Genomic DNA, 26,194 nt, shown 5'->3' on the forward strand with positions numbered 1-26,194 from the left:
TCATTATGTACATTCTCTTTAAATTGAAAATAACATGTTCTTTTTGGATTTCCACCAGTACCCTTTTTCCTGCTATGTGAAAACCTGTCACTTGATCACAGTAGCACCAGATTATCTTAAAATCCTTCTGTTATCCACAACTGAGAAAGACTAATGAAAGAACAGTGTCCCACTAAATATTAAATATGGCCATTGCATAACAACTCTATGTACCTTTAGACCCAAGCATTTCTGCAGAAGGCTTCTATGAGAAGCATCTGCAAGGCATCTGTAAACTTCACCCTGAACTCCCACTTCTTTTAGTTTGGTGGCACAAATGCCTAGAGTTGCTTGGATCTGCCCGGTCACCCTTTTTATATAATAGGTTAATATTTGCTATTTTTTAGTCCTTCATAATCTCCCCAGTGTGCAGTGACTTTCCAAAAATATGTGTCAAGGGTTTATGTACTAGCTAGCCTCCTTAAGAACTTGAGGGTAAATATTATGTGGTCCTGGCAATTTGTTTGATTTCAGCCTATTTAATCTGAGCAGTGCTTCTCACTCTACAATTTCCAAATCTTTCAATACCTCCTTAGTAGTCCCATTTACCACTTGGAGGTTATCCACTTCCTCACTTGTGAAGACCTCAGAAAAATGCAAGTTTAGAGCGTCCACTATTTCACTGTCTGTATCTTTTAATTCCCTTTTACTATTCCTGATGCACTTCACCTCCTCCTTGACTGTTCTTTTACTACTAAAATACTGAAAGAATCACTTAGGGTCAACTTTCACCTTATCTGCTATATTCCTCTCCAAATGTGTTTTAGCCTCCCTAATATCCCTAGTAATGGTTGCCCTCATGTTCTCATATGCCTTACAATTCAATTTGGAGTTATTAGTCTTATATGCAATATACAGCTGTTTTTTTTTCCTTTGCAGCTTCTTTTTAAGTCTTTGTTAACCCACTGTGGAATTTTTTAAATTTCCTAGTAATTCCAAATTTAGGTATGTACCTGTCTTGCATTATATGTAAATTTTTAAACCTGTTCCATAGCTCCTTGACTGTCTCCACATTTAAAAGCTTATCCCAGTCTATCCTCCTTAGTCATTGCCACATCTGCTCAAAATTTGCCCTACCAAAGTTAAACTTAACAATTTTCGTCTTTGTATCCACACTCCTACAAAACACTGAGAGTTGTATTATATTATGGTCACTTGACCCTAGTGCTTAAATCACTTCTACACCCTCAATTCTGTCCTGATTATTACAAAATACTAAATCCAGACAGGCTTCACCCTGTGTTGGTGCTTTAATATACTGTGTTAAAAAACAGTCGCTGATTACTTCTAAATACTCCTGCTCTTGTGCTGTGTCCTTTGCAAGGTTATCCCAGTTAATATTCGAATAATTAAAGTCCCCCATGACTATACAGTAGTATCCCCCTGTAAACTTGCCTTTTTAATATTACTAAAAAGAGGTATGTTGTACTGTCTGCATTGGGTGGTCTATAACACACTCCTTAAATACAGTAAGGCCTCTTTTTCTAATGCTTTCTAGGCAAAGCCAGATGTCACCATTAAGATGGGGCTCATTGTCCAACTGAAAAGGACTTGCATTTAACTGTTTGACCTAAACAGCAACCCCACCTTCATTTCTGTTCTGTCTATCCTTTGTTATACTCATCCCTTCTTTAATATTTAGCCAGGTTTCATTTCTTGCTATCAAATAAAATTTCAACAAAAACTGTAAGTGAATTTCAGATAGGTGTAATAAAAATTTTTGTCTTTAAATGTATACCTCTATTATGTTCAGTAATACAGTTTTATCAATGAAGATTATAAGAAATCTGTATTTACAACTAATTTTTTTTTACTCCTAGAGGTCCATTCGATCCTTTGCTAATGATGACCGCCATGTTATGGCAAAACACTCTACAATCTACCCTTCATCAGAGGAACTGGAGGCTGTCCAGAACCTGGTCTCCACCGTTGAACGTGCCCTGAAGCATGTCTCAGACTGGTTAGATGAAGTCAACAAGATGGTGAAGCCAGACAAAGAAGACATTAAGACTGAGGACAGTTCTGACAGTAATGCAGTGTAAGCTGTCAATTGCATTTCTTTAAATATGAATTTTTTTCCCATTTTTTACTAAAAATCTAATAGCCGTGTACAAAAGAATGTTAATGAGCAAAATTATATCATGTTACTTGAAGAACATAAATACTGTCCACATAGAACATATTTCTAGTGAATTGTGTTTCTTTGTTAATATTTGCTTTATCTCAGGGATCAGAGATGTGGGACATTGTGTGGCGTAATGAGAATTGGGCTTGTGGCTAAGGGTTTACTGATAAAAGGCGACATGGACCTCGAGCTTGTTCTCATGTGCAAGGAGAAGCCTACAGAGGCCTTGTTATGTACAGTGTGCGACAACCTTCCTCCACAGATTCAGGTGAGTTAATTTTGGAAAACTTGCTGTCACAATGATTAATTTTCAAAGGATTTTTTCCTCGCCCAGAATGCAGCAAGATAGCCTTGGCATTAATCAACTGAAAACCATTGTAGTACATTTGTGGGAAAAGGGAACACACTTACAAGCAAGATTTTTAATGTTGCTGCAAAATCTGAAAAAAAGAGTTTTTATTAATAGCTGGTGCAAGATAATAAATCCAGAACATTACCTCCTGAGAATTGATAATTGGATGCTGCTTGCTGAAAAAATTGCATTTTACTTTTCATGGTCATTATGTTAAGTTTTTACTGTGGTAGTTTATAGAATATGCTTATTGATGCATGTAAGCTAAATACATGTAAAACAGCAAAGCGTACCTAGCATAATGTAATAAAGTGTTTGTAAGTGTAATGAAGATCTATAACATTGCATACTATTCTTAAGCCTGCTTTATTAATTTAAGGGTGGCTATGAGCACATAGGTACATTTTTTTTAGTAACTTTTTAATGACTGTATCAAATATTGCATTTTATAAAATTTGTTAAAGCGAAGAGCAGCTTCTGGGAAGTAATGATTTCCAAGTTCATATATGTGTTTAATAATCAATAAAGATACTAGCTCCAAGATAATTCTGAGACTTCTTTTATGATTGATCAGCTTAGTTTACTGTTTTAAAGATTTCATTATGATTCCTAGCAATAAGTTGCTCCTTAGGTCTGGGCTAAGGAATGATGGTGATTCTGCTTGTTTAATTAGATGTAATAAAAACTATTGCTGTTTATTGCTTGCCTCTGGGTATAAAAAAAAATGATGCAGATCGGGCTCTAGTTATGAATATCTATAAGAGCAGAAGTCGCTAGTAACCAAGTCCTGCTTTTATCTTTTTCAGAATGTATTTTTTAATGTAATTTGGAACTTGAACTCAAATATGTCAGTTAATTGGAAATCGGCAAACATTTGTAGTGCTTTATTACAGAAAAAAGGTTTAAAACTCACTAGAAGGACAGTGAAGCAATATTACTGTACTGTAAATCAAAAACTCAAATAACTTAAACTGACCCACACATTTGTACATCATCATGTAGTTTTTAAAACTGATTCAGTCTGTCTTACATTTAAGAATATGAAGCATTTTCAGCAAGAAGAATCTAAATATTGCAAATGATTATAACAATAATATTTTTATATTGAATCATTTTCGTCCCCTTAATGCTAGATTCTCTGTCTTTAATATTTATGTTCAAAAATGGGTTGTATTTTTTATGGTTTATTTTTTATCGTATATGCATTTCTATGTGGTGTTTTTAATAACAAAATGTAATTTAGGCATGTGAATTGGTGATTGAAAGCCTTAATGTACTTTCAGAAACTTACAGAGGACACCTATCAATTAAAGAAGTGTATAGATGAAGCAGCTATCTTGATCTGCAACACAAAACATCCAAATTTATGCCTGAAGGTGACCCTTACTTCTCCTCGTATGAGAGAAGACTTGGAGAAGACTGATGGAGGTATTATGTTGATTGTCTGTTGTGACCTAACATTTTTAACTTTCCTTAGTCTTTTTTAATGTATTTAATGTTACCTCTTTTTATTTTATTGCGTTGTTTTATACCATATTTAGAGCTCCTGATTAACTTACCAAAATGATTTACTTCTAAGAAATTTAAAAATACACAATTCACTTAAAAAATTCATCCAAAAGTTAACCTCACAGTAGCATTTAACAGTTTTATCTAAGTAAACATAAATGCATGATAAAATCTAAATTTTATGTTGCATGTATTTGCACAATGATTAAGTTTTATGTTTTAGTTTGCCAGCTGACTTGTATGTTTCCCCCTCATAAACAATTGTTTACTTTTTGAGAACTATACATTTTTATAGTAATAAATGTTTAAAATTACTTTGTGACTTTGGGGGAAAATGTTTGCTAATTAAATACATGCAAAGCAAATACACCACTAATTAAATAAAGTTAATCAGCCCTAAATATAAACCTGATTATTCTAACCTAGGAGAAAGAAAAACCATCCTCATTTAGATTTAAAATTGATTCCTATTTCAATGTTCTGTAAGTAAATCTGAACCATGGCAGGTTTGCAATGAATGTCAAGCCCCTTGAGGTGTTTCATTGTCTACAGCACCTCAGTTTCTTTATATTCAGTGTTAGGGGTGCATCATTTAAAGTAAAGTATCTGAAAATATTTGAAGTCTAAAGCCATGAAATACGTACATTTAAAATGCTGATTCTCAGTTGTATTTACTACTTACTAATCATTTTGTTGCTTCAGCTTTCAAAGCCTACCCCTGGTAGATTGCCAAGCATTACCGGACTATGTCAGACCTTTGACCAACTGGCCCCTGTCTGTCATGGAAAATGAGGCACTGGCCCAGCCTGGGCAAGACTGTTGCTGTTGTTCTTATCCCATTCTTAGAAGTGCTCTGAGTCGCTTGGCTATTTTGTTTTTCCTTTTAGTTACTGTACTCCGTGAAATTTATGTTATTTATATTTTTAAACTTCTGCACCTCTATATTTCAAGATATATAGGCTCAACTTATTTATAAATAGGTGTAGTGCATACCTTAACATTTTATAATAAAAATGTAAAATTTATCAGATATTATTTAATTTCATGGAGTATAGTTGTTCTTTTTTTGTTTTTAGTCACTAATCAAGTCGATAACTAATTAATAAAAATGATATCTTCAGTCTTTTTCATTATACATTCCACAGATATGAGTGGTGTCTGTCCCTTCATGCCCTGCTTTCAGAATTTCACTTGGTTTATAATTTCTAGAAAAGTCAGGTTTTTTTTCCACAGCTTTTAGTTTAAGAATCATTTTATCATCATTGTTATTGTACAAATAAAAGGTATACTTCGTAAATATTTAAATTCTATGTAAATGAATCATTGCAGTCATTAAGACTTTAAAATTGCACTCCCATAAAAATGAAAATATAAAAACACCTCTTTAATTAATTATGTTATTGTATGCAATTAACACATCTAGGTGTACCATAATGTCACTTACCTTGCTGCAAGGGCTTAAAATGCGATTTTTAATAACATTTAAATTATTTCAGTAGAGGTCATCAGTATCTACTGTATATGTTGTCAAGTATTGATATTTTAATACAGTTAACTTTTACATTTCATATTTTTTTAATTCATTTCTAAATGTTTTGTTTGAATGTACAGTATTTGAAAAAGATAGGAATAGTCTTTGAAGGTTGACTTTAGCCCCCACAGCAAACTAAAACCACCATGACCATACTATTGATAATACTGATTTTTCTTGAGACACTGTGAACTGCTCCTCTTTTCAAGTCAGTAGTTTCACTTCTGATTGGCAATGTAAGGCATTTGTGGTTGGTTGTCATCGATGATTGACATTAAATTAAATTTATGAATGTGATTTCATTTTCAGTTTTCATCAGTGTAGTGCAAAATAAAATACAGTAATCCCTCCTCCATCGCGGGGGTTGCGTTCCAGAACCCCCAGCAAAAGGTGAAAATCCGCGAAGTAGAAACCATATGTTTATATGGTTATTTTTATATTGTCATGCTTGGGTCACAGATTTGCACAGAAACACAGGAAGTTGTAGAGAGACAGGAACTTTATTCAAACACTGCAAACAAACATCCATCCATCCATTTTCCAACCCGCTGAATCCGAACACAGGGTCACGGGGGGTCTGCCGGAGCCAATCCCAGCCAACACAGGGCACAAGGCAGGGAACCAATCCCGGGCAGGGTGCCAACCCACCGCAGGACACACACAAACACAACCACACACCAAGCACACCCTAGGGCCAATTTAGAATCGCCAATCCACCTAACCTGCATATCTTTGGACTGTGGGAGGAAACCGGAGCACCCGGAGGAAACCCACGCAGACACGGGGAGAACATGCAAACTCCACGCAGGGAGGACCCGGGAATCGAACCCAGGTCCCCAGGTGTCCCAACTGCGAGGCAGCAGCGCTACCCACTGCGCCACCGTGCCGCCCTGCAAACAAACATTTGTCTCTTTTTCAAAAGTTTAAACTGTGCTCCATGACAAGACAGAGATGACAGTTCCGTCTCACAATTAAAAGAATGCAAACATATCTTCCTCTTCAAAGGAGTGCGCGTCAGGAGCAGATAAAGTCAGAGAGAGAGAGAAAAGCAAACAAATCAATAGGGCTGTTTGGCTTTTAAGTATGCGAAGCAGCTCACAACCCCTCCATCAGGAGCAGAGAAAGAGAGAGAGACAGAGATAAACAAACAATCAAAAATCAATACATGCCCTTCGTGCTTTTAAGTATGCAAAGCACCGTGCAGCATGTTGCTTCACGAAGCAGCTGCACAGAAGGGAGCAATGTGAAGATAATCTTTCAGCATTTTTAGACGAGCATCCGTATCGTCTAGGTGTGCGAACAGCCCCCCTGCTCAATCCCCCTACATCAGGATCAGAGAATGTCAGCGCGAGAGAGAGACAAAAGTAAGTTGGGTAGCTTCTCAGCCATCTGCCAGTGGCGTCCCTTGTATGAAATCAACTGGGCAAACCAACTGAGGAAGCATGTACCTGAAATTAAAAGACCCAGAAATCCGTGAACCAGCAAAAAATCCGCGATATATATTTAAATATGCTTACATATAAAATCCGCGATAGAGTGAAGCCGCGAAGCGCGATATAGCGAGGGATTACTGTATTCTTAACCATTCAGTAGATTAATAAACTACTGTATTTTGATTTTTTGAAGCATTTATATTTGAAGACTTAGCCTAATATAATTACTTTTTATAGTGGAATACCTCTTTGTTTTTCTCACTGTTATATTGATATTGCTTTACTTTATTATTGGACCCTAATAGTGGCTTTTTGGTGTTTGTAAATTGAAAACAATAGAAAAAATTAATAAATAAATGTTTTTTCATTAATATTGTGGGTTGACGAATTGAGTTAATTGTTAGCATCATTTTTTTTCATCTCAAAGTATGCTTGTTATCAGATTTTTTTTTCCTTTTCCATCTCAAACTATGATTAGCAAAATTCACCATAACGTTTTTCCACAGTGAATATACCGTTTTGCCAGTGCCTTGTTCACAGAATATTTTCCTGGAAATTTACCTGCGGGCGGTCAGATGAACATTTTTTCTGCCCTAGGATGCTTTGCAAGGCCAGAGTGACATAACAGAGCTGTAGCAGCTATGCACAGATCTTTCAAGCATGCGTACTGTGAGATTGTTGCAGAACTGCTTCAAGCATATGTGATGTCATCATGTAATCAGTACTCCAGATTTTCACTCTGCATGCATTAAAAATAAAAACCTTACAGTATTTTGAGCAGTACATTAGCTGTCCATAATGAGAATATTATGAGTACTGCCACTGGACATATAACTGTGTCTGCCTGGCTAATTTGCATGATTAAATAGCCATGTGCCCAGCTAGATCTTAAAACTTGCCTTAAAGAAACCCTCCCCAAGTAAGAAAACACATGCTAAACTGTGACATAATAATAACAAAAGATTTATTAATGTTTATAAGGTGTTTCTGTTTTCTTCATGGAAGAAAAAAGTACAAGGCATCTGCACAGATACCGAAAACAAAACAGACTAACCCTGTGTCACGACTTGCTGCTTCATGGCCCGGCTAAGGTGTGCCCCAAGATTGGAACTCTGTGACCGCAGTGATACACATTTTTTTTTTTTTTTACTTGCTGCTAGTTTGTGGCCATTTGCTGTAATTTGTTCGTGGTTGTCCCAATTGCGCCTTTGGTTTTTTTGAGACAAAATAGCCCAATGGGGTTATCACTGCTTCACAATTCAGATCACATTTCTGACCACAATAACCAGTCCAACAAACTTGGCAAATGCTTCCCTAGCCCTAATGGACACTTAACCTCCTTAGCGTTAGACCCTTGCGTCACTCGGGCTATAAAAACAGTGCTAAAAGCATTAGCCCTGAAGGTCACTTGGACAACAGTATAAATGTATCTCACGTAAGACCCGAGGGTTACTTAGGCCGTAAAAGTGCCAACAGCATTAGTGCTGAATATTACTTCGGCAACAGTATAGGCGTGTCTTGCATAAATCTAAGGCCCGAGCGTTACCTGGGCAATGGGGTAGATGTATCTTATCCTAGCCTCATAATGGTGTCTCGTAAGAAACGCATCCCATCAGGAGTGACGATTAGGTGAATCTGTCTTCAGGCAGTGAAATTGAAACAGTCAGTGAAACAGAAAGTGATTCTGGTGAATCCGAAAGTGACACTCACGTCACTCGCACATGTGCACTGTGCTGTTCATATTATTTTTATTATTCATTATTATTTGTATCATTATTATACTTTGTACCCTTCTGACTTTGTACTTTTAGTGTTTTACATGTTGTATAGTAGAAAGGTGAGATTTAATAAAAAATGTAGTTTTGGAAGCAAAAAAAAAAAAATGCAATGCTTTTTACATTTTTTTTTTTTTGGAAAAAAAAATGTAACACTAAGAAGGCTAAAACAACAAGTTGCACCATTATAAGCAACTCAAAACTAGTTCAGTTCTTTCTTCCCCACTGACTTCAATGTGTTTTGAGGAGTTGAGCAAACATTTACGTGATTTCGTCAAACTCATGACGAAGCAAACCCTGTGGGTCACTCATCACTAGTTAAACTAGAACTGAGTATATATTATTCATTTGTTTGATTTTCAAGGATTTAATTGCAGTGAATTAAGACATAAAGTAATACATCTTAATTCAGATCCAGTCAGACATTCCTTCCATGTTTAAGGAGGAAAAAAAAAAGGAATTTATATGAAGTAATCACTATCGCGGTGTTCTTGATTAGCCAAACATCTAAAAACCTTGGAACAGCTATGTTATTTGGTTAATGATCAGTAGTATATAAAAGTGATGCTTGGCCATGTACAGATTTATATAACCAACTATTGCATGGTTTTTCTGCTACAATGCATATGCATCCTTCATTTTGAAGGCACAATGTGCATTTTGTGTTGTTTTTATTATTTTTTAAGTTACAGAGCAGAAGAAACACCTAATATATTTTATAAGGCATGCAGGATCATGATGCCATTATAATTTAACATAATCTGAGGCAGTATTGTTTTGCATTTTGGTTTGTCTTTTGTTTGTTGGTGTTACATGCATCATGTGGAGTATTTTTTTCCATAGGCTGCAGTATATATTTAAAAAATATTTTAGGTGTAGACTGTTTCAGCTAAATACATTTTGTAAATGTTTATCAGTAGGTTGTGCCAGATAGCATTTGTCATAACTTTCTCAAATTCACAATTAAATTCAAGAATTGCCAGTTAATATAACCCGTATGTCTTTAGGGACATGGGAGGAAAACCTGTGATGCTAGATCCCTTTAGCAGTAGCGCTAATGTCCATGGCATTGATCTTAGTTTGTATAATGAATAAACAGTGGTTGAAACAGTTTCTGCCTTTCACTGCAATGGCTTATGTAAAGAACTGGAGGGAAAACGAAAGTCAGGAGTATAACAAAAGTTTGTTAAAATTAAGATACAGATTTTTTTTTTAGGTCTGGGGCAGAGCATGAAGGAATTCTGGTGTCTGACTCAGTCTTATGGAAGGCTGGTGCAAGTTCACTTGATTAACTGCTTTTTTTTATCTTCTGTCTTATTTTTGTATAACTTGCACACAGTGTGGACAGACTGCTAAACTAATAAACAAATCAATTCTGTCAAAAAAGTTCCAAATTTACTTAGTCTAGTGTACTTTCTAGTGTAAATTCTTAAACAAATAAAAATAATCATATTTAATTATGGCTGTGGAATTGTCGAATTTGGAACATTTTAATCATGTATTTTAGAATCTTTTGCATGCTCACATATTTCTAATTAAGCTATCTTGTGTTTTTTTTTTGTTTTGTGCTTGTTTGACACCTCTCCATTGTCTAACCCAGTTTATACACCTCTGACACTTATTCCCTGTAGCAGATATTTAATATGGTTTTGATATTATTTTATTTATTTATTTTTTTTTTTGCAGGTCAATTTATTTATCTGGTATTTCTTAGCATTTCCTGTTTAAATTTAGTGGACATGTTGAAGAACCATGTAAATATCTGCCACACAACTAGGCTTCCAAACAAGAGCATACCACTTTATAGATTTGACAGTTACTTTAAATGTAATCGGCACCTCTGTACTAATTATAGTTAACATCCATTTTGATGTGTACATCTATGACCGTTCAGTAAATTCAGATTCAATGACTATAGTGTCTGGACTAGAATTACTACTAATTATTGAAAGAATTAAGAAAGACCCTAGATGTGTGTGAAATTTGATGAAATTAAAATGTTTCTTGTGAAATATATGGCTAGTGACTTTGTATTTTTTACCTTGCTCATATATATTTTCATTCTTATGTATTACTGTAGATTTGTGTGGGGTACTTGTATATATTTAGGTGTTTCTAAGTAAAATAAATGTAGCTATCCTCAGATAAATAATCTTATTTTATACTTAGTATAGCAAAAGCAGTTGCAAAGTACTTGGCAATTACAGAGCTATAGTACACATATATACTTAAGTTAGACTACAAGCAGATTAAATGTCTTACAGTAAGATTGAAGTGCACTGCCCTTGTGATTCATAGAACCATGTCTTAACCATCAGCGTATTTTTCCTGCCACTTTGCCAATCTGTTAACAATGTACAGTAACCCTCTCAAGAAAGTTATTTAACATATATTTTTTTATTTTTGTTTTGAAGATTTTAAACAAATATTTTAGAAATAAAATATCAGAACTGAATACAATTATTACAATTAATGTGCCTCTACCATCCTAATTTTCACACAGTGTCTATGACTATTAGAAATTTAAAAGAATTAAAGATGCAAAAGTAGTCAACAACAGGTAAAACAGTTAATCATCTGCAGACATTTCATACTTTTAAGTCAGGCTATGAACTTAGGGCGGAGTGGTGGCTCTGAGGCTAAGGATCTGCGCTGGTATCCCGAAGATTGCCGGTTCGAATCCCCGTCACTACCAAAAGAGATCCTACTCTGCTGGGCCCTTGAGCAAGGCCCTTAACCTTCAATTGCTCCAGGGGTGCTGTACAATGGCTGACCCTGCGCTCTGACCCCATGGGGTATGCGAAAAATAACAAATTCCGAATACAAGAAATTGTATAAGGCGAAATAAAGAACCAAAAAAAAAAAAAACTTCAATGAAGAGGATTTGTGTAAACTAGTGGAACTCATTGCACTAGTTTATTAATTTTGTTATGTTAAAGTCTGAGGCTATGCATCAATTAAATAAACATCTGTTAACCTAAAAAGTGCTATGCTCCTGTTTTACATTCGATGACCTATAAGACCTTTCTGTATTTAACTATATTTGACAGTGTTGGGGTCATTGATATGCTATCGAACGTTTGTTGCTTCAGTTGCACATGTTCATATTACTTATTTAATGGCTGTTTAAAACAATAACCACTGTGCATATTAAAAAACATTGAAAATATCTGAAGTCTGAAATTTGCCCATTAAAGGCTGCTTTTGCCTTCTCACTGACAGAATTCCCTTGGTCAAATTGTATCTGTCTTTTTTCTGCTTTTCCCCATTTTTATCAATAGAAAATGTTGTGCTGAAAGATCCTCCAGACTTATTGGACAGGCAGAAATGCCTAAAGGCCTTGGCGTCTCTGCGACATGCCAAATGGTTTCAGGTTGGCTATTTGTTCTTACCTTGTTGTTATTGTAGCCCTATGGAGCTAGTAAGATGATTTATTATAGAATAGAGTTATTTTCTTATTGTTTATTTACTTAATTTTCACATGATAATTTAAGAAAAATGTGTAAATGGTCATAAGGCTACAAAAGCAATTACATTTTTTGTTTTTCTACTACTGTCTGTAAATAAATATCTTTATGTATATAATATATATGTATTTATGTATATGTTTATATAAGTATGTATATTATATACACATATAAATACAAAGTATTGCTTGTTTTTAATAATTTTTGCATGTTCTAATTTTACTATGAAAACTTTATTAATCACAGTATTTTTTTTTTAATTTTTAGTTTATTTCTCCATAACTGTGTACGCTTGCCATCATTTGTGTTCTTTCAGGCAAGAGTTAACGGATTAAAATCATGTGTAATTGTTCTCCGTATTCTCCGAGATTTATGCAACAGAGTACCCACATGGGAGCCTTTAAAAGGATGGGTAAGTATTGATATTTCACTCTTAAAAAATATGGCTTGTGTAATCCAGAAAACATACCGATGATTGTGAGTTGTCTTTCACAAATATAGTTTTATATTTCACAAATATAAAAATATTTTTTATTATTCTCTGTATCTTACTAAAAGTAAGTTTTACTTAAGCACACTCGTGTTTTTTGACCTTGTTTGGATATGTTTTGTCCACCATTTAAAAGGGAGAGTGCTGAAAAGAATCAGGTTGTTTTAACTTTTTTTTTTCTTTTTCATTTTTTTTCTTTCAAATTTTTTTTTTTAATTTTCAAATCCTTCAAATCCCTTAGATATGATCAGAACAATTTTTAAGCCCATGTCTATAATGTGTTCATGGTAAATTACACATTTGCTTTTATAGGCATCCTATCATGTACTAGCAGTCTGGTCACTGATTTGATAATGCTTCCTAGCCAAAGCATCTCAATAAACTATGCGTGGCTAAAAAATCATCAATTAGTAGCATGGAATACTGCTGTCTTTTAAAAACACTTATGACATTATGAAATGTACATTAACACCAAACAATCAAATTGACTACACTTTTAAGTAATGTCCTATATACTATATCCAGTGAGAATGCAGTACATAGTATATTATATGTTAATTTGACAAATCTTTATAATTTTGTGCAGCATATATATATTCATCTTGTAAAACACCATGTGATTTGTGTACAACGTTTTTACTGTTTTGCAGTAGAATGCAATGCCATGATCACAGTCGCATTGCAGTGAATAGCCTTTTTTTCCACAAAGAGAAGCTATCCACAGGAATTTAGCTATATTTTTTCCATTCACATATATGAGGTTTTCTATTAAGGTTGCAGTGGTTTCGGTTGTGGAAAGGAAATTATTTTGCTTTTTTTTTTTTCATAACATACCCAAATTAGAAAAGACACTTTTAAGACACTAGTAATATTATGGATAATTAAGTGAGAAGGAGCTGAACCAAATATATTCAGTAAGATTAATGCTACCACTGTTCTATTTACAGCCATTTAAGTTCACCTCTTCCTTTCTTTTTCTTCTTCTTTCGGCTGCTCCCGTTAGGGGTTGCCACAGCGAATCATCTACTTCCATATCTTTCTGTCATCTGCGTCCTGTTCTGTTACACCCATCACCTGCATGTCCTCTCTCACCACTTCCATAAACCTTCCCTTAGGCCTTCCTGTTTTCCTCTTCCCTGGAAGCTCAATCCTTAGCATCTTTCTCCCATTATACTCCGCATCTCTCCTCTGCACATGTCCAAACCAACGCAATCTCGCCTCTCTGACTTTGTCTTCCAACCATCCAGCTTGAGCTGACCCTCTAATGTCCTAATTTCTAATCCTGTCCATCCTCGTCATGCCCAATACAAATCTTAGCATCTTTAACTCTGCTACCTCCAGCTCTGTCTCCTGCTTTCTGGTCAGTGCCACCGTCTCCAACCCATAGAACATAGCTGGTCTCACTACCGTCCTGTAGACTTTCCCTTTCACTCTTGATAATATCCAAATATCACAAATCATTCCTGACACTCTTCTCCACCCATTCCACCTTGCCTGCACTCTCTTTTTCACCTCTCTTCCACAATCTCCATTACTCTGTACTATTGATCCCAAGTATTTAAACTCATCCACCTTCACCAACTCTACTCCTAGCATCCTCACCATTCCACTGATCTCCCTCTCATTTACACACATGTATTCTGTCTTGTTCCTACTGACCTTCATTCCTCTCCTCTCTAGAGCATATCTCCACCTCTCCAGGGTCTCCTCAACCCACTCCCTACTATCGCTACATATCACAGTGTCATCAGCAAACATCATAGTCCACGGGAACTCCTGTCTAAACTCGTCTGTCAACCTGTCCATCACCATTGCAAATAAGAAAGGGCTCAGAGCCGATCTCTGATGTAATCCCACCTCCACCTTGAATGCATCTGTCACTTCTACTGCAGACCTCACCACTGTCACACTTCCCAGAAAATACGTCTAGTTTACTTTCATGACTGTGAAATTTGCACTTTTGGTTGCAAATAAGGTTAAACGCTTTTTCTTAGTTTGGATGAAGACTGGCTCAATTATTTTAGATTTATTTCAATTTCCGAACAGTTTTCAAATATTAAACTTGTCAAGCTAGTCATAGACTGGTGTATATTCCATTGTCCAAGTTCCTTATGATTGGTTCCACTTTCATCATCATCATCATCAGCAGCAGCATGTCTTACGTTATTGTTATGTTTTGCTTGCTTGGCATGTTTGTTTTACAACTTTTTACCCGCCAGTGCTGTAACAGAAAAATGTATCTGTAAATCCCAGCAACAGTTTGCCTAGGATATAATTTTTCTTTTCTTTTTTTTTTAACAACAGTGCCCTTGGCAAAAAAAATTGCCAAATCTAAATCTAAAAAAGGAGCCGAATCCTTATTTTGAAAACCAAGTGTCCCACCTATATTTTTCCTTGCTTTCTGTTTGTAGACGCACAATAACAGAAAAACATCCTCCTCACCTATCATTTTTTCAAACTTCTGACTTTACTGTTTTATTTATTGCAGAAATTCAGTTATTAATGCAGCAGGTAGTGGTAGATTTGTCCAATACTAGACTATTGCAGACTTTAGATTTTCAAAATTCACCCTTGATAATTTTAAAATGTTTGTGTTATCAATCATTTAGATAGGCAGAAAACAATAGTTCATATGAAAACCCATGCACTATTACTGTGTGAATGTTGTAAATAATAACTTTATTTTGTTGATAGATGACGAAGAAAATGTATAACAATATCAAATCTCTGAAGACTCAATATTGGAAAAAAGTAATAAATGTGATACTTTATGTATCCAATTAGTTTTTTATTCCAAATACTACATCTTTTCAGCTGTATTTGGAAATAAAAAACATGCATATTAAATTTGACATAACATAATTGACATTCTCAAATGCAATTAACACAAGAATTACCAGAGCCTACGAAAAAACTCGTAGATCCGTCCCACATTAAATCGCTTCGCACCTCTCCATCAGCGTCTTTTGTCCTGTAAATGTGACAATAAGCAGCAAGCAACCTGCTATTACATCCCCCACTGCCGCATAGTTTTCTTAGCTCAAGTCTGTTTACCTGCGTGTCAGTTGCTTAGAGTTGTATAAAGTGAGAAGTCAAGCAAAATGACACCTTTTATAAATACTATATCGTTATTTGGAACACATGCATTTCATGTATGTTCCGTGTTTACAACAATCTGTGTACAGTAAACACATTGTTAAAACAGAAAAGTTTTTCATGTTTTAGTAATAATTGACAAAATGTAGACATGAAGTGATAATGTGTTAAGCCTGCATTCCAAATATCAAATAAACACTTTCACAAAAGGTACAAATATAACAGAACAAGTGCACTTCTATTCAAGAATATAACTGCAGAAAAAGAACCCGCGTTAGGGTGCGAAATTGACACGCATTTGCTACGACTGCTTCGGTGGCGCAACGGTATCAACTGTTGACTGGTAATCAAAACTTCACGGGTTTGACCCCGGATGAGTCCGTTTTGAGAAGTGAGCCACTCTTATTCTTACTATTTTAGAATAAAAACATACATTTGATTTCAGTCTGTAACAGCTGGTGTAAATGTATGATACTTGTAAAGGTTAACTTTGTTTTTTTTTTTGTTTTTTTTTAAATTGTTTTATTCTCTGTCGTGTTCACGATCCCACTCCCCCACCCTCCTGTTTGACACTGCTGTTTTCACATAAAGACGCGCTATAACAGAGGTGAACTCTGATGATGACGACGGTTCTACATCAGAGAAAGGATGCACGTCGCACTTTTGCCGTCACTATACTTTGTGTATGTACATGGGAAGCCCTGCAGTCTACTTGTGACTTTACGCTGTAGGAAGTAAGTAAATAAATAAAGGTAAATAAGTAAATATCATTAGATCTGGTTCTTATATACAAAGTACAGCGATGGCAGCTTCCACCTTCAGCTATAGACTCTCCGCTCTAGTGTTTAGATCTGAACGGTGCATGTGCCCAAAACATTAACATTTATATGTTACTTACATCTTGCCTGAAGAAGGGGCCTGAGTTGCCTCGAAAGCTTGCATATTGTATCTTTTTAGTTAGCCAATAAAAGGTGTCATTTTGCTTGACTTTTCACTATATTACTTACATAAAAGCCAGATCGAATGTTATTTACCTTAATTATTTACTTACTTCTTACAGTGTAAAGTCACAAGTAGACTGCAGAGCTTCCCGTGTACATATACAAAGTACAGCGATGGCAAAAGTGCAACATGCATTCTTTCTCTGATGTAGAACCGTCGTCATCATCTGAGTTCACTTCTGTTATAGCACGTCTTTATGTGAAAACAGCAGTGTTTGATCGATACGGGCATGCTCAAAAAATTTGTGTAATGCCACGAAAACTGCCTGCTGACACTTTAGTACCCAAGCAATGGTACGAGAATGCAGTTAAACTTTTTTTTGGGGCACATACACCTTCCAGATCTAAACACTAGCATGGAGAGTCGCTTGCGAGTCGCTTGCGTACTGAAGAGTCTATAGCTGCAGCTGGAAGCTGCCGTCGCTGTACTTTGTATATAAGAGCCAGATCGAATGTTATTTAGTTATTTACCTTTATTTATTTACTTACTTCCTACAGCGTAAAGTCACAAGTAGACTGTAGAGCTTCCCGGCAACACAGCATCACAGCAACACAATGTGAAAACAGCAGTTTTAGATGGGGGAAGGGAGTGGTGGGATCGTGAACGCGACAGAGAATAAAACTGAATTAAACAAAAAAAAAAAAAAACAAAGCTAACCTTTGCAAGTATCATACATTTACACCGGCTATTACAGACTGAAATCAAATGTATGTTTTTATTCTAAAATAGTAAGAATAAGAGCGGCTCACTTCTCAAAACGGACTCGTCCGGGGTCAAACCCGTGAAGTTTTGATTACAAAGTCAACAGTTGATACCGTTGCGCCACCGAAGGGGTCGTAGCAAATGCGTGTCAATGTTGCACCCTAACCGCGGGTTCTTTTTCTGCAGTTATATTCTTGAATAGAAGCGCACTTGTTCTGTTATATTTGTACCTTTTGTGAAACTGTTTATTTGATATTTAGAATTCAGGCTTAACACATTATACACTTCATGTCTACATTTTGTCAATTATTACTAAAACATGAAAAACGTTTCTGTTTTAACGATGTGTTTACTGTACATAGATTGTTGTAGACACAGAACACACATGAAATGAATGTGTTCCAAATAACGATATAGTATTTATAAAAGGTGTCATTTTGCTTGACTTCTCACTCTATACAACTCCAAGTAAATGACACGCAGGTAAACAGACTTGAGCTGAGAAAACTGTGTGGCGGTGGGGGATGTGATAGCAAGCTGCTTGCTGCTTATCGACACATTTACAGGACAAAAGACGCTGATGGAGAGGTGCGAAGCGATTTAAGATGGGACGGATCTACGAGTTTTTTCGTAGGCTCTGGTAATTCTAGTGTCAGTCCTGTTCTGGGTTTCAGTGTATGGGGGCTTATCTCAGACTGGAGGGTAGGAGACAACACTGGGCAGGGCACACACATGCAAACACCCCCACTAACTTACAGTGGGGCCAGTTGAGGGTCAATAATTAACCTAACATAAGCTGAATGCACGTGGAGATTTGGGAAGAAAGGCAGAGTAAGTTGAGAAGTCCCTTAACAAACATGAGGAGAATGTGCAGACTCCACAGTGATAAGTAGGTGTAGGATTTGAAACCTGGACACCAGAACCTTAAAGTAGCAGAGCTAACTATGCTGCTTTTAAAATCTAGCTTCTAAACAAATTCACCTTTGCAAATACAATAGAATTTAAAATGTTACAACTATACGAACTTGAAAATTCGTTTGGAGTAAGTTGTCTTGTTCAGTTAGGTCAACTGATTTTTAATAATTTAGCTTTCATAGGTATAGAAATATAATTTGTGTAAGCAATGGTAATTAATGAATCACATCACAATACTGACCTGTTTTATATTTAAGGTTTGCATTGTCAAAGCAGTTTTATCTTACAAACAGATTCATACTTTGGTCCAGTCTTGATTTGTTAGTACTTGATTCAAGGCAAAACCCAGTTTCTAGTATCCTTTAACTTAATGTTCCAATCTCTTTGGGGAAAAATGGCTGTAAGTGAATTGATAAATGATGAGCTTTTGTGGTACTGTTTTTTTTTTTGTCTTAATTGTGTCTCTCTTATTCCTAGCCACTTGAACTCATTTGTGAAAAGGCTATTGCCACTTGTAATAGACCCCTGGGGGCAGGAGAAGCTCTTCGTCGGGTAATGGAGTGCCTGGCTTCTGGAATTCTATTGCCAGGTAAGGATTCAGATGGCCTATCTGTATTGAAGTTAAATATATTGTAATAATTTAATAGGGCATTGTTAGAAAGAGAATGCATGAAAACTCATGCGGCAGATCTGGACTGGCAATGTTATTTAGAGTCAGATCAGGGGTGGGGACAAGGGAGGGCGTGAATATGACTGAGAAAATAAAACTGAAAAAAAAAAGCTTTTACAAATACCATAAATATACAGCTGATCTGATGCTGTTCGTTTTCAAATAATATTGCATTAGTGCGACAATGTTTTCTGATTGGTACTATTCAGGTCATAAAATGATTTCTTCAAAATGTCACATATATTTGTCTTTCTTTTTTGCCCGGTGCTGCGTTGACATCATGCACCAGAAGGTGTGAGCTTATTCAGTGCGAGCACATGGGTGTCTGGTTACTATAACACGTTTGACTTGACAGCAATCAACGCACATGTATTGTACAAGGCATGCACGGGGATCATTGAGAAAAGAAGAGCATTCTTGGTTCACCTTTCAGAGGAACTTCGTTGTCGCTTCTTACAAGAGAAGGCAATGGATAAAGCAAAAGAGGATGCAACATCGACAAGCTTCTGTTCCAAGACCGCCGCTTCCCCCAGGAAAGCAAACTCAGTCAGTCAGTATCAGGCACCCCTTCAATGTAATAGGAACCACAGCATAGAGAGCAGTTTGTGCATTGCAACAGGTACTAAGTTGGGCCGGATTTACGAGTTTTTTCGTAGGATCTGGTAATTCTAGTGTTAATGGATTTTTATTTAGATTTTAACCTCCACAATTCACTTGTTTTTATGGATTATTTATTTATTACAGATTGAGCACTGCACTTTGTTTTGAACACTGTTTTGCCTGTTTTAATAAAAGCAGTGATTCACTTTTGCACCTACCCCTTGCTATGTGTGTTGTGCCAGCGTTTGTATCATCTTTCGGGTACATTATCAGTGGTAGCGGGTTTAAGAGGCATTCTGGAAGCACCTGATAGAGTGGGGCCGACCTGCACCATCACACTCATCCATTTAGGTCAGGTACATTTTGTCATTACTACTGTATAACTGAACCATGCTCATCAGTTGTTACTCTGACGTAATGTTTGGTTGACAAAAGGTACAAGCAAAATCTTCCATGTATGAAAATTACTGACATAAAATTTTGAGTTCTCTTGAAATACCTAATGTTGTTCACATTATTCTGATGAGTATTTATATTTAGCTATCTTAATTTGTTTGGTTAATACAAAAATAGTTAAGGATTTTCCATTTTTATGGTCTGTAGAAAGAATTTTTTCTACCCTTCTCAAAGGATTACTGGGGAAAAATTAAGATGGGCAAGGTTTTTTTGTGAAAGTTTACTGTACCATCGAAATTTTCATACCATTCTTCTTTTGAGGTGGCTTCTCATAATGCTTAAGTGAACACTGTTAGTTTTGTAACATTACTTTATCTCTTCTATAAATTAATATAACTGTGCATCCATATAGGAGTCACTGTGACTGTGTTAACATTAGAGGGAGGTGCTGAGTCACAGCCTTAGATGTTAGGGCTTACACACTGCACCTTCTCCAAAGCAATATATAAACCTGCAAAGATAAATAAAGATTTCTTGGTAGACATTGTTGGTCTTTTATAAAGGAGATTACTCCACCCTCATTGGTGCCTTCTTCATGTCCAGTATAATAAACAGAGAAGCCCTGTTTAAAATCAGTACTCAAGCATGTTTCCTCAGTGCTTCATTTTAGTGTGAAAGCACCATGTCTTTTAATAAAACTGTGTAGCAAGTTAAAAGAAAAAAAAAAAAGTCTTTAGGGTCCAAGTGTTGAGAGAAATGCTAGTTACTGTTGCTATCATACTATTATAGTGTTTTTTTAGGATTTATTATTCAGGTATATTTAATTCAGATAATCTGTAAAAGTCTGGCAGAATTTTTAAATATGCCTTTTGCTATTCCTTTATGCTTTTCCTCTATTCTTATGCTTCTCTTATTCCCCTTTTATTATTAACATCTTTAAAATTTTTACACATTTATGGATGATAAACACCTGCCTTCTTGGTTTTACTTTCCTTACCACATAGCTCAACTCAGGTACTACACACACAGTGGCATTAGGGTCTTTTTAAGTGGATAGATATATCAGGGGCAAGTACAGCCAGCCCTGTCTCACAGATCTCATAATTCATGTTAACTTTACATATGTGTCTATTGAGTTCAAACTAAATCAAAGCTGTAACCTTTGGATAGTTGACATCATTCAGTTATTATCAGAGTATGGCCTAAGCCATTACTCCCGAAACACTCTAGGGCGGGTGTCTCCAACTTTTTTTCCCTCTGAGAGCTACTCATGTTTTCTAACATTTATTCTCATAGCTTATTTCAACCCAAACAAACTTGAATAAGCTTGTTTTGCCTGAACATTTACAAAATGTTGGTGTCCACAACTCACATTTTGCATTAAAACATCACAAAAAAATATTTAGTTCACCTGCAAATGCATTTTGTATGTCTGCGTGCGTTTTCTAGTGTATCTCACACTATTGGATTAAAACATGAATGCTGTCAAAACAAAACAATGCAATTACAAATACACAGATATTACTTATTCATTTGTCATTTTGTTACATGTCACTGTTTCACTTCACAAGACTATTCACATGTCCAGTTGCATGTGTGATGTGTTTTTTAGTTAGTCAGATGACTGGCACTGCATGGAGTCAACAAGAGAGGTGTATGGTGGGATGTAGCCACTTAGGTTCACTCTTATGGGGTCATTTAAATGTTCATCTGTCAGTCTTCTTCTGAACACCCAAACAAAGCACACATTTTCAGAGCTGCTTGGTGAAGATTCTTATGGTTATCTGGCTCTACTAAGCTCCAGAAATGCTGAGAATGCTGTTGAGACTTTAACTGCACATTTTTTTTGAAGGTTTACTAATATATATACTGTATAATACATAAAATCCAATGTCTGTCTGTATATCTGTCCGCTTTTCACAAGAGAACTACTTAACGGAATTAGATCAGGTTTTTTTCTATAATATGTTTGAACATTCTGGTTGATTTTGCGACTTCTCTCATTTCGCTATGTATCATAGTTCGTTTGCAGTATGATTTATTTGCGCAAATCCAAGAAACACGCAGAGGACTGAGGGAAGGGGCCTTCCTCACTCACTTGCCAGCTTCAGGCGTGTTCCTTAACACTGCTTACCTAGCGAAGGAGAGAACAATTGAATTCAACTTTGTTTGATATTTAAAATAAAGTGTTATTTAGGTCTTGATGAGTTTGAGTCCGGATATTCTCTTAAATGTATGCCACATTGAAAAGAGAGATTGCAATTCAGATTGTAGATTGTGATTTTGTGTTAAAAGGATCATGATATGATTTTTTGGAAAGATCGCCCACCCCTAATTTGACTAATCAAGTTTTCAAATTTATGTAGGATTCATTAACCCTTTGGTGAGCTACTTGGAAAGGGGTTGCGAGCGACGTGTTAGAGACCCTTGTTCGCTTTATGATCATCCATCGTTGCTTACTTTTGTCTTGACATAATAATGACCCCAAATATTTATCTTCTGATAAATCAAAATCACATGTACTGAAATTAATATACAGACTAGTCGATTTCAAAGTTGCAATTATACGTACAGTAGCTGCTAGATAGCATAGGTGTTCTTCCCAGATGCTGGAATTAATGATGATGTCATCTAAGTCATTAAAATTATAGACATTGTGAGGCTTTTGCAGTTTATTCATAACACATTTGAAAGTGGCCTGGGTCCTGTGTAGTACAAAATAAAGGGCACAAGGCTTCCAGTCTCCACTAGGTACATTAAACATGTTTTTTTCAATTGTGGCATCTGGCTAAGGTATTTTCCAAAAGCCCTTGGTCATGTGTTTAATAGTTTGAAAAAAAGGTATAAGCTAGGCTTCCAGTTGAGAGACTTGGTTGATTTTTTTGAGAGTATTGAGAATCACCAAGTTCAATCTGGTTTTGGAATATGAATGATTACCTGTGGCTAAGGGCTATAACTTTCTCCTATGACCCACCAATTCAGCCTTCTTCTCCTTGAGGATACAGTGTAGTCATTCTTGAACCAATAGCCTGGAGTTAGTGTGAATATCATACAACATTGTTAGACAATCCATGATCCAAGTTTCAAGAGTTTTACTCATCACACACACAGATATACAGGTACTTGATTAGGACTCAACTCAGATCCAAAATGTTGTAAATGTAGTTTGAGTTGTAAGGTTGTTTAAAATACAAAACAATATTTAAAAAAAGCAACAAAGACAAAGAAAGGTACAGAGTTGCTGCAACAGGTAGCCACCACATTCTATACCATATTTATACTTTATTAGGTCCTCCAAGATGGATGGTCACTCTAGTAATATTTAATTATCTATTCCTCCATCATTACTTTACCCTTTTTACCTTATGTGGTCTTAGGGAACTAGACATGCAGTTTATTGATATGATATGTAGAAGGTAGTATTTTATAAGTGCCTTGCATTGTTAAGGTTATTTTGCCCACACAAAAATCCATTATTGTATGCATTTGGAGAGTACAGTTTAACAGACAATTTGTAGTATTGCTTAGATGTGAGAAATGTTATTCTTCTGATAGTGAATTTGGTTTAAATTACATATTTTTCATTATCAAGGAAATTATAGCAGATTGAATTTCTTTATTGAGTATAAAGAACTAACATTCTGTTCATGTAGGGACTGTGTTAAAAGTTGTTATTCACAGTACATACCTATTTCATTTTCTTTCCTCCTAAAATAGGTGGTCCAGGGCTACATGATCCATGTGAAAAAGAACTAACGAACACACTTTGCAGTTTGACAGTCCAGCAAGCAGAGGATATTACATTCAGTGCACAGGTATGTTGAAGTAATCTGCAACAGATATGAAAAGAATGATTTGATATTGCGAGGCCAGGTGTTGCCGACAATACTTTAATTAAAAGCATACATTCAGTTCTGGAATGAGTTTGCCATGTTTTATTATACATCAGCAGAAGCAAAGATGTGTTTGTTGGAAGAAATTAAGTAGCATCTTACTTGTAATGGTTATTGAAGGAGCTTCATTACATGTTTACTCTCCACAGTTTAGTTTGTCTTCTGGGTCTGATGCATAGATGTATCCCCTTAGCATGCTGCTGCCGCCAACAGGCTTCACAGTGTTTGTGATACACTTACTGCTGCACATTTAAGACAGATATCTCGGTTTTATGTCATTAAACAAAACATTTCTTTTCATATGTCCTTTGTCAAACAGTAAATAAAATTTTGTAGTTTTTTCACAACATATCTATTGTTTTACTAGTCTCACTTGCATGACTAAGAAATTCAACAAACAAGGAGAGACCATTCAGTCCATCTAGCTCGCTTACTTAGCTAATAGCTAAGCTGTCCCAGTATCTCATACAGATAATTTTTAATGATTATCATGGTTTCTGCTTCAGAAACATGACTCTGTAGTTTGTTCCAGATTCCTACATCTCTTTGATTAAAGGAGTGCTTCCTGGCTTCAGTCTGGAATGCAAATCCCCTTAATCCAACTGGTGTCCTTTTCTATGTAATTCACTATTTAATAGTAAGAATTTGGCTGGATCAACTTTAGTAATGCCATTGAGAATTTTGCATTAGTTCCCAGTGCAGTTTCCTCTGTTTGAAAATAAATACAGTAGGTTTAATTCTCTACGTCCATCAAAGCTATGTTTGCACCCCCCTTCACAGCTTCAAGTGCTCCTATGTCTTTTTTGTAGCATGTTGACCAGAATAGTACTCCAGGTGCAGATTCACTAGTGCATAATATAGTATAATGTTAAGTTTTAAAGATATAACATTTAATTTGCCTTTTTAATTGGATCTATACATTTGCTTAGATGATAAGAACTTTCTGTCAGCACAAACCGCTAAATCCTTTTTCAGAGGTTGCTTCCTATAGAACAGTGTCTCACATCTTGTATTTATAATTTACAATTCTTTTGTTCACATGTAGCATTTTGCACTTTTCTACATTAAATTGCATTTTCCAAGTGTTTACCAAGTTCCTAATATTGTTCAAGTCTTTTTAATTTTTTTTGCTGCCTCTTCAGTATCTGCTGTCCCGTAAATTTTAGCATCATATGTGAATTTCTCATGTTTACGAACAACACTAGAATTTATCATCCATCCATCCATCCATTTTACAACCCGCTGAATCCGAACACAGGATCATGGGAGAATTTATCATTAATATAAATTATAAAAATCTCCAAGGACAGACCCCTGAGAGATTCCACTGATCCTCTAACTCCTTGTGGAGCATTCTATTCTTGACTGCACTCATATTGCTGGTTAACCAACCTGAGATCCAGATTTGTAGGTTATGTCTAATGCAAATAGTTTCTATTTTCCAAGTCAGTCTTCGGTGCGAGACTGTGTCAAAGACTTTTTGAATGTTCATGTAAATTACAGTAAGTCATATGCTTTGCTTTTGTCAACTGTCCCAGTAAGTTGCTAGTATAGTAAAAATCTATATTAGTTTGGCACAGGTCATCTTCATTACTGTGAAAGATGATCATTCTTTTTGAGTTACAATATGTGTTTTAATTTTTTCTTTTCTTGAGTTCTACTCATCCAAATCATCATTTTGAAGGATGACTGTTTTGCATAGATTCCTAATTTTACCATATTGTTCCATGTCCTTAAAGACGTTTAATGCAGTAGTTGAACTGAATGCTGCTAACTGCCAAATCTGCAATATTTTTACCTGTTGCATTCATTTATATACAGTATAAACATCAGTAATTACATGAACATCTGGATAACAGTTTTTCACAGAAAAGTATAAACAAAAATTTAACAAGCTTAGAAAATGATGTTTGTTAAACAAAATGAGTGTGAAAGATCAAGATAAATGGCAGTACTAGAGAGCTTAAAGTTGTTTATAAATGAGCACCAGTGAGGAGACTGGGTAATTGTTCCATCCATGCAACCACATATTTACTAGATCTCTTTAATGTATTTTGATTAACAAAACTTCTTTAAATTGTAAGATATCACTTCAAGCATAATTTCCTTTACAGTACTTGTAAACAGAAGATCTCAGTTTTCACAGTTAGCTGAACACTGTTCCAAATTTTTAAAGTGATATTCATTCATTTTGCATAT

General features: G+C 35.6%; 1 protein-coding gene across 4 annotated transcripts in view; it reads left to right on the forward strand.

The window, feature by feature from the left end:
* The window catches only part of strbp (spermatid perinuclear RNA binding protein), a 231,765-nt gene that overhangs the window by 172,475 nt on the left and 33,096 nt on the right, over positions 1 to 26,194 (forward strand). For all 4 annotated transcript variants that reach the window (XM_051931765.1, XM_028809210.2, XM_051931766.1 and 1 more), the window contains exons 4-10: positions 1,860 to 2,077; positions 2,267 to 2,432; positions 3,800 to 3,944; positions 12,046 to 12,137; positions 12,548 to 12,643; positions 18,914 to 19,025; positions 23,820 to 23,917. In XM_051931765.1, coding sequence (XP_051787725.1) covers positions 1,860 to 2,077; positions 2,267 to 2,432; positions 3,800 to 3,944; positions 12,046 to 12,137; positions 12,548 to 12,643; positions 18,914 to 19,025; positions 23,820 to 23,917 — 927 coding nt within the window. The remainder of the gene's footprint in view (positions 1 to 1,859; positions 2,078 to 2,266; positions 2,433 to 3,799; positions 3,945 to 12,045; positions 12,138 to 12,547; positions 12,644 to 18,913; positions 19,026 to 23,819; positions 23,918 to 26,194) is intronic.

Source organism: Erpetoichthys calabaricus, chromosome 9, assembly GCF_900747795.2.
Source record: "Erpetoichthys calabaricus chromosome 9, fErpCal1.3, whole genome shotgun sequence".
NCBI classification, from domain to species: domain Eukaryota; kingdom Metazoa; phylum Chordata; class Cladistia; order Polypteriformes; family Polypteridae; genus Erpetoichthys; species Erpetoichthys calabaricus.